General features: G+C 42.5%; 1 protein-coding gene across 2 annotated transcripts in view; it reads left to right on the top strand.

The window, feature by feature from the left end:
- Positions 1-12546, top strand: part of LOC106600782 (myosin heavy chain, fast skeletal muscle) — a 184144-nt gene that overhangs the window by 16996 nt on the left and 154602 nt on the right. Inside the window, exons 38-41 of one of the 2 annotated variants that reach the window (XM_045690685.1) lie at positions 2366-2470; positions 2567-2662; positions 3070-3201; positions 3575-3693. The exons of the other annotated variant lie outside the window; for it this stretch is intronic. Coding sequence (XP_045546641.1) covers positions 2366-2470; positions 2567-2662; positions 3070-3201; positions 3575-3595 — 354 coding nt within the window. The 3' untranslated portion in view covers positions 3596-3693. Of the gene's footprint in view, positions 1-2365; positions 2471-2566; positions 2663-3069; positions 3202-3574; positions 3694-12546 lie in introns of those variants that run through there. 2 annotated transcript variants of the gene reach the window in all.

Here is a 12546-nt window from a genome sequence, read left to right as displayed (position 1 = left end):
TGATGATCTTCATCAGATGACACTCCTAGGACATTATGTTATACAATACATGCATGTTTTGTTCAATCAATTTCATATTTATATCAAAAAACAGCTTTTTACATTAGCATGTGATGTTCAGAACTAGCATACCCACCGAAAACTTCCGGTGAATTTACTAAATTACTCATGATAAACGTTCACAAAATACATAACAATTATTTTAAGAATTATAGATACAGACCTCCTTTATGCAATCGCAGTGTCAGATTTTAAAATAGCTTTTCGGTGAAAGCACATTTTGCAATATTCTGAGTACATAGCTCGGCCATCACGGCTAGCTAATTTGACACCCACCAAGTTTGAGACTCACTAAACTCAGAATTACTATTAGAAAAATTGGATTACCTTTGCTGTTCTTCGTCAGAATGCACTCCCAGGACTTCTACTTCAACAACAAATGTTGTTTCGATTCCAAATAATCCATAGTTATATTCAAATAACTCCGTTTTGTTCGTGCATTCAGGTCACTATCTGAAGGGTGACGCGCGAGCGCATTTCGTGACAAGAAATTTCCAAATATTCCATTACCGTGCTTAGAAGCATCTCAAACGCTGTTTAAAATCAATTTTTATGCTATTTTTCTCGTAAAATAGCGATAATATTCCAACCGGGCAACGTTGTATTCATTCAAAGGCTGTAAGAAAAAAATTGAGAATTCTCGTGAACGCACATCTCAGTCTCACTGTCCCCAGGCTAACCACTCACAAACAGAGCTGTTGTACTTTGCCCAGAGACAGCAGACACCACATTCCACTTTCTGGTGGCTTTAGAGAGCCAATGGGAGCCTTAGAAAGTGTCACGTATTTTCGATAGAGATGCAACAGAAGGACAACAAATTGTCAGACAGGGCACTTCCTGTATGGAATCTTCTCAGGTTTTGGCCTGCCATATGAGTTCTGTTATACTCACAGACACCATTCAAACAGTTTTAGAAACTTTAGAGTGTTTTCTATCCAAATCTACTAATCAAATGCATATTCTCGTTTCTGGGCAAGAGTAGTAACCAGTTTAAATCGGGTAAAAAAAAATATCCGGACGTGCAAATACTGCCCCCTAGCCCCAACAGGTTAAAGCTTAAATTACAGTGCAATTATGTTCAAAACAAAAACATTGGGAATATGTTACACTTATGTTATGGAGTTGAGAACAATTGGAGCCAAGATATAAAAATGTATTTATCTAGTTGTTTCATTTAGGCTTGTACAATTCTTCTAAACTGCTGTCACGCCCTGACCATAGAGAGCCCTTGGTTCTCTATGGTGTTTAGGTCAGAGCGTGAGTAGGGGGGTGTTCTAGTCATTCTATTTCTATGTTGGTGACTTGTTTGGTTCCCAGTTAGAGGAAGCTGGTATCGTTGCCTCTAATTGGGGATCATATTTAGGAAGCCCTTTCTCCCACCTGCTTTGTGAGATATTGTTTTGTGTCTGTGCATGTAGCAACACTGTGGTCACTGTTTCGTTGTTGGTTATTTGTTTATTGGTAGTTTCACTTTGAATAAAGATGTGGAACTCAACTCAAGCTGCGCCTTGGTCCGCTCTGTACGACGATCGTGACAACTGCAAGTTAATTAATAGATTCAATAATAATAATACAAATTCATGATACATGAACACACATTCATCCAATTCATCTAGAAGGCTAACGGCTAAATTAGCCTGTAGGCTACAGGATTTTCATAAGTTCATGAAAACGTAACATCTTAACAAACATTACTCTCTAGAATATGGTGCTTTTCCACTCGCTTACCTTAAAAATAAAGACATAAAAATGTATTTATGTCGGTGCTTCTGTCTTGCTGTGGCAAACTTCGCAATCCCCCATAACAGACGCAAACTCATAACATTAAAACAGGCGAGTGGCGGCCTCTATTGGCCATACTGGTACTGCAACATGTACTGATAAATGCATGACAAAATCGGTGAAATAAAAAAAGAGTCCTATATATTAATACTACAAGAAGAATTGAGTTTACAAATATTTACAATTGTTGGAATAGTGCGCATACCAATATCCCTGTGAGCCTCCCATGCCCTTGTTGCACATCTAAGGGTTAAGAACATAAATAGTGGATTAATAATATTACATTGTATTGTATTGGACCTTCTAATCTTGTTCCACAGATCCTTGGTAGTTTCATCTGTTGTTGCTAGCAATATTCATGAACAAATTTAAATGTTAATCCCACTTCGGGAACCACTTGGAAAAGTACATAGTGAAAGACAACAATTGTGCCTCCTTGACTGGGTAGAAGACTCTACCTCTGTTTTACAAAGATTTGTTTCACCACCTCAAACAAATGCCTAAATGTATTTGTTCCACAAAGGTGCGTGAGCTCGAGACTGAGGTGGAGGCCGAGCAGAGAAGAGGTGTAGACGCAGTAAAGGGAGTCCGCAAGTATGAGCGCAGAGTCAAGGAGCTCACTTACCAGGTAAGAGAAAGTGCATTCTTCACACACTTGACACTAACACAGAGAGGTTTGTGTATAAAATTATACTGACATTGATTATTTGATCTTCTCTCACAGACTGAGGAGGATAAGAAGAACGTTAACAGACTTCAGGACCTGGTAGATAAGCTGCAGATGAAAGTGAAGGCCTACAAGAGGCATTCTGAGGAAGCGGTGAGTCACATACTGAGTTAAATCCCCCGTAAACATTACAAAACTTAATGTCCATACAATTTAGTTTAAAGTAAGTGTTGCTACAGCACATCAGTCAACAGGGATAATTGATAGTGCAAGTAATTGCTGATGAAATTATACACATTTCTGAGTGCCTCCTATTCCTATGTGTTACCAACTTAAAGGACAGGGGGTTGAATATGAATTTGCTGGTCTAGTGATCGTGCTGGAGGCAGTTTGATCCCCGGTTCTGACATACACTTCTTCTGTTGTATCATCTGTCTACCTGTATAGATCGCTATCCTAAATCTGTCTTTTTTAATTTAAAAAAATGGACAGAATATTAATTTGCTACCTGAAGCATCAAACTTTAAATGCTGATGCTCTTCTCTCTTTTCCTCACCCAGGAGGAAGCAGCAAACCAGCACATGTCTAAGTTCAGGAAGGTTCAGCATGAGCTGGAGGAGGCTGAGGAGCGTGCTGACATCGCTGAGACTCAGGTCAACAAGCTCAGAGCCAAGACCCGTGACTCTGGAAAGGTACAGAACTGCTGCTAAACCTGTACCTGACTCATGTTCAGATATGACCACATCAACACCACCTATGATTCAGTCTTCACAGAGGTCAATACTGACCTTTTACACTTGTTCAGCTGTATTTAAGATCACCAAGCAGCACATGTCAGGAATTGCTAAAAAAGAAAGGTTAATTCTGTTGGTACTTCAAAATTGAAAATCCAAGCTGAGCACTGAGCATTAAATACTTGATATATTATTTTCTGTCCAAGTCTATCCATATAATTATCATGTTCATTATTATTACTGATCCATTATATTCTATCGAAGTCTATCCATATATTTATCATGTTCATTATTATTACTGATCCATTAAATTATTTCTTTCTTCTTACAGGGAAAAGAAGTTGCTGAATAAACGAAGACCAAAGTCTTACCATTTTCCTGTGTTGCATAAAATATGATTTTCATGGTGAAATGTTGAGCATTGATTAAAAACATGTGGATCTACATACACTTCCTTTGTGACTGTGGACTTATTACTTAGCAAACAGATTTTTCATACCATAAAATATTGTACTTTAATTAATGGAGCAATTTGGGATTCCAAAAACAACAAAGCAGACACCCCAACAAAGCGGTAACTTTTTTTGGTAAACATCTGAGGGATGAGGATGGAGAAATGTAACCACTATCAAATTCTCAGACTGAGCTATGGATGTAAGGACTGACCATCCATAACATAAACATTATGAGGTTGAACAAGCTAGTAATGGGGTTGCAACAATTTCTGCAGATAATTTTAGAAAGAGAGGGTCCAGATTTTCTAGCTCGGCTGATTTGTAGGGGTCCTGATTTTGCAGCTCTTTCAGAACATCAGCTATCTGGATTTGGGTGAAGGAGAAATGGGGGAGGCTTGGGCGAGCTGCTGTGGGGGGTTACAGGGCAGTTGACCAGGGTAGGGGTAGCCAGGTGGAAAGCATGGCCAGCTGTCGAAAAATGCTTATTGAAATTCTCAATTATCGTGGATGTATCGGTGGTGACAGTGTTTCCTAGCCTCAGAGCAGTGGGCAGCTGGGAGGAGGTGCTCTTATTCTCCATGGACTTTACAGTGTCCCAGAACTGTCTTGAGTTTGTGCTACAGGATGCACATTTATTTTTGATAAAGCTAGCCTTACCTTTCCTAACTGCTTGTGTATTTTGGTTCCTAACTTCCCTGAAAAGTTGCATATCACGGGGGCTATTCGATAATGCAGTACGCCACAGGAAGTTTTTGTGCTGGTCAAGGGTAGTCAGGTCTGAAGTGAACCAAGGGCTATAGCTATTCCTGGTAAAAAAAAAAATGAATGAGGCATGGTTATTTAAGATGGTGAGGAAGGCACTTTTAAAGAATAACCAGGCATCCTCTACTGATGGGATGAGGTCAATATCCTTCTAGGATTCCCGGGCCAGGTTGATTAGAAAGGCCTGCTCGCTGAAGTGTTTTAGGGAGCGTTTGACAGTGATGAGGCGTGGTCGTTTGACCGCAGACCCATTACGGATGCAGGCAATGAGGCAGTGATCACTGAGATCTTGTTTGAAGACAGCAGAGTTGTATTTGGAGGGCAAGTTGGATAGGATGATATCTATGAGGGTGCCTGTCTTTACGGATTTGGGCTTGTACCTTGTAGGTTCATTGATCATTTGTGTGAGATTGAGGGCATCAAGCTTAGATTGTAGGATGGCCAGGGTGTTAACCTGTTAGTGACCTCTTAACCTGTCTGGGCAAGGGGGCAGTATTTTCACGGCCGGATAAAAAACGTACCCGATTTAAACTGGTTACTACTCTTTCCCAGAAACATATTATTAGTAGATTTGGATAGAAAACACTCTGAAGTATCTAAAACTGTTTGAATGGTGTCTGTGAGTATAACAGAACTCATATGGCAGGCAAAAACCTGAGAAAATTCCATGCAGGAAGTGGCCTGTCTGCGATTTTGCAGTTCTCCCTTTGCTTCTCTATCGAAACTACAGTGCCCGTGGGGTTATGTAGCACTTTCTAAGGCTTCCATTGGCTCTCTAAAGCGTTCAGAAAGCGGATTTACGCGTCTCCTGTCTCCGGGCAGAGTACAGGAGCACAGTTTGTCTGTGGACTGCCTGGTGGCTAAGAGATTGGAGATGCGCGTTCACGAGACCTCGCCATTTTTTCTCTTCCTTTTTGAATGAATACAGCATTATCCGGTTGGAATATTATTGCTATTTTACGAGAAAAATACCATAAAACATTTATTTTAAACAGCGTTTGACATGCTGTAAGTACGGTAAAGGAACATTTAGAATTCTTTTGTCTCGAAATGCGCTCGCGCATTACCCTTTAGATAGTGACCTGAACGCACGAACAAAACGGGGGTATTTGCACATAACTATGGATTATTTGGAACAAAAACAACATTTGTTGTGGAAGTAGCAGTCCTGGGAGTGCATTCTGACGAAGAACAGCAAAGGTAATCCAATTTTTCTAATAGTAATTCTGAGTTTAGGTTGCCCCGAACTTGGCGGGTGTCAAATTAGCTAGCCGTGATGGCTGAGCTATGTACTCAGAATATTACAAAATATGCTTTCGCCGAAAAGCTATTTTAAAATCTGACATAGCGATTGCATAAAGGAGTTCTGTATCTATAATTCTTAAAATAATTGTTATGTATTTTGTCAATGTTTATCATGAGTAATTTAGTAAATTCACCAAGTCCTTTGTCTTCAGACAGGCCACTGATTGACTGAGCTCCTATTTTCTGCCCAGTAACAGGAGAAGGATGAAAAAAGGCTGTTGACAGCCAATGGAAGCCTTAGGAAGTGCAACGTGACCCCACAGACACAGTAGTTTCGATAGGGATTCAAAAGAAGAACTACAATTCTCAGATTTCCCACTTCCTGGTTGGATTTTTCTCAGGTTATTGCCTGCCATATGAGTTCTGTTATACTCACAGACATCATTCAAACAGTTTTAGAAACTTCAGAGTGTTTTCTATCCAAATCTACTAATAATATGTATATCCTACCTTCTGAGTCTGAGTAGGAGGCAGTTTAATTTGGGCATGTTTTTCATCCGAACGTGAAAATACTGGCCCCTATCCTTAACAGGTTTCATGTCCCAGTTTAGGTCACCTAGCAGCACGAGCTCTGAAGATAGATGGGGGCAATCAATTCACATATGGTGTCCAGGGCACAGCTGGGGGCAGAGGGTGGTCTATAGCAAGCAGTAACGGTGAGAGACTTGTTTCTGGAATGGTGGATTTTTAAAAGTAGAAGCTCGAATTGTTTGGGTACAGACATGGATAGTAAGACAGAGCTCTGCAGGCTATCTCTGTAGTAGATTGTCACACTGCCCCCTTTGGCAGTTCTATCTTGTCGGAAAATGTTATAGTTAGGGATGGACATTTCTGGGTTTTTGGTGGTCTTCCTAAGCCAGGATTCAGACATGGCTAGGACATCCGGGTTGGCAGAGTGTGCTAAAGCAGTGAATAAAACAAACTTGGGGAGGATGCTTCTAATGTTAACATGCATGAAACCAAGGCTTTTACGGTTACAGAAGTCAGCAAAAGAGAGCGCCTGGGGTATGGGAGTGGAGATAGGCACTGCAGGGCCTGGATTAACCTCTACATCACCAGAGGAACAGAGGAGGAGTAGGATAAAGATACGGCTAAAGGCTATAAGAACTGGTCGTCTAGTACGTTCGGAGCAGGTTTCTGGGCGTGATAGAATAGATTCAAGGCATAATGTACAGACAAAGGTATGGTAGGATGTGAATACAGTGGAGGTAAACCTAGTCATAGAGTGACTATTAGAGAGATATTGTCTCTAGAAACATAATTTAAACCAGGTGATGTCACCGCATGTGTGGGAGGTGGAACGGAAGGGTTAGCTAAGGCATATTGAGCAGGGCTAGAGGCTCTACAGTGAAATAAGATAATAATCACTAACCAGAACAGCAATGGACAAGGCATATTGACATTAGGGAGAGGCATGCGAAGCCGAGTGATCATAGGGGTCCAGTGAGTAGTTAAGCTGGCTGGAGACATGGCGATTCAGACAGCTAGCGGGCCGGGGCTAGCAAGCTAGCAGAAGGGCCTTAGAGGGATGTCGCGACGGAAGAAGTCTGTTGTAGCCTCCTCGTGCGGAGCCTCCTCGTGTGGTTTCGTCAGCAGACGAATGGATTGGGTTCGGTATAGTAAAGGGGCCCAGTCAAATTGGCAAAATAGATTATTGTGGCCCAAGAAATTGGCCGATGGACCAATTCAGCTAACAGTCCGATATGCTCTAGACAGCTTGCGGGCCATGGAGAGCAGGCTAGCAGATGGGCATTCGGGGGACGTTGCGACGGAGGGGCCTGTTGGAAAAGAAAATTCCTCGGGCAGATTACGTCAGTAGTCCAGTCGTGATGGATTAGCAGGGCTTCGTGTAGTAAAAGGAGTCCAGGCCAATTGGCAAAATAGGTATTGTAGCCCAAGGAGTGGCTGATGGACCTCTTCAGCTAGCCGGGAGATGGGCCTAGTGTCACGTCCTGACCCTAGTAAGATGTCATTTTCTATAGTAGAGGAGGGCAGGGCGTGACAGGGGGTGTTTTGGGATGTTCTATGTTTTCTATTTCTATGTTTAAGTTCTAGTTTGTCAATTTCTTTGTTGGGATTGTTTGGGGTTGATCTCTAATTGGAGGCAGCTGATCCTAATTGCCTCTGATTCGAGATCATATTTAAGTAGGGGTTTTTCTCTTCCTGTTTGTGGGTTATTATCTTCTGAGTTGTGTGTTTCCTCTCTGCGTCACGGGTATGTTGTTTTGTGTTTCAAGTTATTTATGTATTGCATTAAGTTTCACTTTTAATAAATATGTGGAACTACGAGCATGCTGCATTTTGGTCCGCTCCTTCCGACGCCCGTGACAGAATAACCCACCATAAAAGGACCAATCAGCGTGGAATGGAGCAGCAGGAGAAATGGACTTGGGAGGACATACTGGATGGAAAAGGATCCTGGACGTGGGAGGAAATCCAGGCCGGAATGGATCGCCTCCCATGGGAACAGGTGGAAGTAGTGAGGGAAGTACAGCGACGAGATCAACAGGCAAGGCAACGAAGGAAGCACGAGAGGCTTCCCCACCCCAAAATTGGGGGGGCAGACAGGGGGGTTGGGCAGAGTCAGGGTGGAGTCCTGAGCCAGCTTCCTGTGTTTACTGTGGGGAGCAAGCAATGGGGCAGGCACCGTGTTGTGCGGTGATGTGCACTGTGTCGTCAGGGCGCATTCACAGGCCGGTGCGATCTGTGCCCGCACCCTGCAGTTGTCGAGCTTAGTTGAGCATCCAGCCAGGGCGGGTTGGACCAGCCATACACTCCAGACCTCCAGTGCGCATCCGCAGCCCAGTGCGTCCTGTGCCTGCTCCTCGCACTTTCCCTCCAGTGAGCCTCCATAACCCAGTACGTCCTGTGACTGCTCCTCGCACTTGCCCTGAGGTGCGTGTTACTAGTCTGGCACCTCCTATGCCAGCCCCACGCTTCAGGCCTCCAGTGCGCCTGCCCAGTCCAGGGTGTCCTGTTACTGCTCCTCGCACTCTCCCTCCAGTGCGCATCCATAACCCGGTACATCCAGTGCCTGCTGTGAGCACTCGGCCCTTAGTGCCTCTCCCCAGTCAGGTGAGACCGATTCCTGCTCCTCGCACTATTCCTCCAGTGCACAGCCATAACCCGGTACAGCCAGAGCCTTCAGCGGCGGTCTGCAACCCAGAGCCTTCAGCGGCGGTCTGCAGCCCAGAGCCTTCAGCGGCGGTCTGCAGCAAGTGTCTTCAGCGGCGGTTGGTGGTCTGAAGCCGCCGGCGATGATCCATGGTCTGGTTCCTCCAGACATACAGAAGTGGGGGGATCAGCGGGCGTAGGGGGTACTACGCCCGGAACCAGAGCTGCCGCCATAGACACTAGTCACCCACCCTACCCTCCCTTTGTGTTTTGTGGTTGTTTTGTTGGTTTTTTGTTGTTGTTGTTTGTTTGCATTCGGAGTCTGCACCTTTGGGGGGGGTACTGTCACATCCTGACCCTAGTAAGATGTCATTTTCTATAGTAGAGTAGGGCAGGGCGTGACAGGGGGTGTTTTGGGATGTTCTATGTTTTCTATTTCTATGTTTAAGTTCTAGTTTGTCAATTTATATGTTGGGATTGTTTGGGGTTGATCTCTAATTGGAGGCAGCTGATCCTAATTGCCTCTGATTAGAGCTCATATTTAAGTAGGGGTTTTTCTCTTCCTGTTTGTGGGTTATTATCTTTTGAGTTGTGTGTTTTCCTCTCTGCGTCACGGTTTGTTGTTTTGTGTTTCAAGTTATTTATGTATTGCATTAAGTTTCACGTTTAATAAATATGTGGAACTACGAGCACGCTGCATTTTGGTCCGCTCCTTCCGACGCACGTGACACCTAGCATGGGCTAGCTCCAGGCTAATTGGTGCTTGTTTCGGGACAGAGACGTTAGCCAGGAGTAGCCACTCGGATTGCAGCTAGCTAGCTGTGATGATCCAGGTGAAACGGTTCAGAGCTTGCGGTAGGAATCCGGGGATATGGAGAGAAAATAAGTCCGGTATGCTCTGGTTTGAATCGCGTTGTTCAAACTGGCGAGAGTTTTCCGAGCTAGAGGTTAGCGATTGACCGCTAGCAGTGGTTAGCTGACTACTAGCTAGTTAGCTGGCTAGCTTCTGTTGGGGGATTCGAAAGTAAAGAAAAATACTTTAGAAAATAGCAGATCCATACCGCATTGGGTGAGGCAACCCGCCTCGCAGGAGAGTATTTTATTTTTTACACAGATTATGCAAATATTAATCTGTTGTGGACACACTACGTAAACATTAATGGTGATAGAGCATCTGACCAAATTACTCAAGATTTTAGTTCTGGGTTTTACTGATATTATGTGCATATAAATGAGAAAATAAATGACAAATGTGACATTGTTTATCATTAGCCAGTTTGCATTTGCAAAGAAACCTTTTCAGCAGATATACACATCTGTAATGATTAGAGTTCTTATGGTAATACAATTTCATATGATTTCTTAGATAAATTATGGTAATAAACATTATAAACATGGTTTTACACATTATAAACACGGTTTTACACATTATAAACACAATAATACACAATATAAACACAGTAATACACATTATAAACACTGCAATATACATTATAAACACAGCAAACACATTATAAACACGGTAATATACATTATAAACACGGTAATACAAAAACAGTTATATACATTATAAACACAGTAACATATTATAAACATGGTAATACACATTATCAACTCAGTAATACACATTATAAACACAGTAGTACACATTAACACGGTAACACACATCATTAACACGTTAATAAAAATTATAAACATGGCAATACACATCACAAACACGTTAATACACATCACAAACATGTTAATACACATCATAAACATGGTAATACACATTATAAACATGGTAATACACATTATAAACATGGTAATCGTCCAACATCATACTTCAGGGTCATTTCCCCTAATCTTTTGAATGGGCTTGACGATTATGTCATCAAATGTTTTAAATGCGGTCATTTAAGATATATACTGAATAAAAATATAATTGCAACACGCAACAATTTCAAAGATTTTACTGAGTTACAGTTCACATAAGGAAATCAGTAAATAAATTAGGCTCTAATCTATGGATTTCACATGACTGGGAGTACAGATATGCATCTGTTGGTCACAGATACCTTTATTAAAACAAAAGGTTGTGGCGTGGATCAGAAAACCAGTCAGTATCTGTTATGACCACCATTTGCCTCATGCAGCGCGACACAACTCATTCTCATAGAGTTGGTCAGAATGTTTATTATGGCCTGTGGAATGTTGTCCCACTCCTCTCCAATGGCTGTGCGAACTTGCTGGATATTGGCGGGAACTAGAACACGCTGTCATACACGTCGATCCAGAGCATCCCAAACTGGCTCAATAGGTGACATGTCTGGAATGCAGGTCATGGAAGAACTGGGACATTTTCAGCTTCCAGGAATTGTGTACAGATCCTTGCAACATGGGGCCATGCATTATCATGCTGAAAGATGAGGTGATGGCGGCAGATGAATGACAAGACAATGGGCCTCAGGATCCCGTCACGGTATCTTTGTGCATTCAAATTGCCTTCGATAAAATGCGATTGGCATTGTAGTCCATAGCTTATGCCTGCCCATACCATAACCACACCGCCACCATGGGGCACTCTGTTCACAACGTTGACATCAGCAAGCACAGAACGGCTTACACGTCATCTTCGGTTGTGTGGGCGATTGGAAGTACTGCCAAATTCTCTAAAAAGATGGAGGCGGCTAATGAACATGAAATGAACATTACATTCTCTAGCAACAGCTCTGCTGGACATTCCTGCAGTCAGCATACCAGTTGCAAACTCCCTCAAAACTTGAGGCATCTGTGGCATTGTGTTGTGTGACAAAACTGAACATTTTAGAGTGGCCTTTTATTGTCCCCAGCACAAGATGCACCTGTGTAATGATCATGCTGTTTAATCAGCTTCTTGATATGCCACACCTGTCAGGTGGAAGGATTATCTTGGCAAAGGAGAGAAATGCTCACTAACAGGGATGTAAACTTAATAATTTGTGATTTGAGAAATAAGCTTTTTGTGTGTGAGGGAAAATGTTTGAGTGTATCCGGTCGTACACAGATCGTATGTTTAGCATAACTGGTGCTTTTCTAATAACCAACTCTTTTGGGTTCATGGAGTGACTGAATGATTGTGCACAGTGATTGATTGAACATGGGAGGAATCCTCTCTATCACTGTATTAGCAATTTGGCAGTACGCATAGAACATTGCTCTGGGAACCAAGAGGAGTATCAAGGTCTCAGCTTAGAGAGAAGATGCCTCGTGAGGTATCGGTCAGTTAGACATAAGGAACCAACGTCAATAATAAATAATGAATCATGTAAATCATGCTTATAATCTCAGCAAAAAAAATAAACGTCCTCTCACTGTCAACTGCGTTTATTTTCAGCAAACTTAACATGTGTAAATATTTGTATGAACATAACAAGATTCAAGAACTTAGACATAAACTGAACAATTTCCACAGACGTGACTAACAGAAATGGAATAATGTGTCCCCCCCTATAATAAAGAACCCCCCCCCCCAAAATCAAAAGTAACAGTCAGTATCTGGTGTGGCCACCAGCTGCATTAAGTACTGCAGTGCATCTCCTCCTCATGGACTGCACCAGATTTGCCAGTTATTGCTGTGAGATGTTACACCACTCTTCCACCAAGGCAGTAAAGGGAGAGCCATCTAATAGGTAGTCAGGACTGCAGT

This window comes from Salmo salar, chromosome ssa12 (genome assembly GCF_905237065.1).
Source record: "Salmo salar chromosome ssa12, Ssal_v3.1, whole genome shotgun sequence".
Lineage (NCBI taxonomy): Eukaryota > Metazoa > Chordata > Actinopteri > Salmoniformes > Salmonidae > Salmo > Salmo salar.
This window is presented reverse-complemented; position numbering and strand designations above follow the sequence as displayed.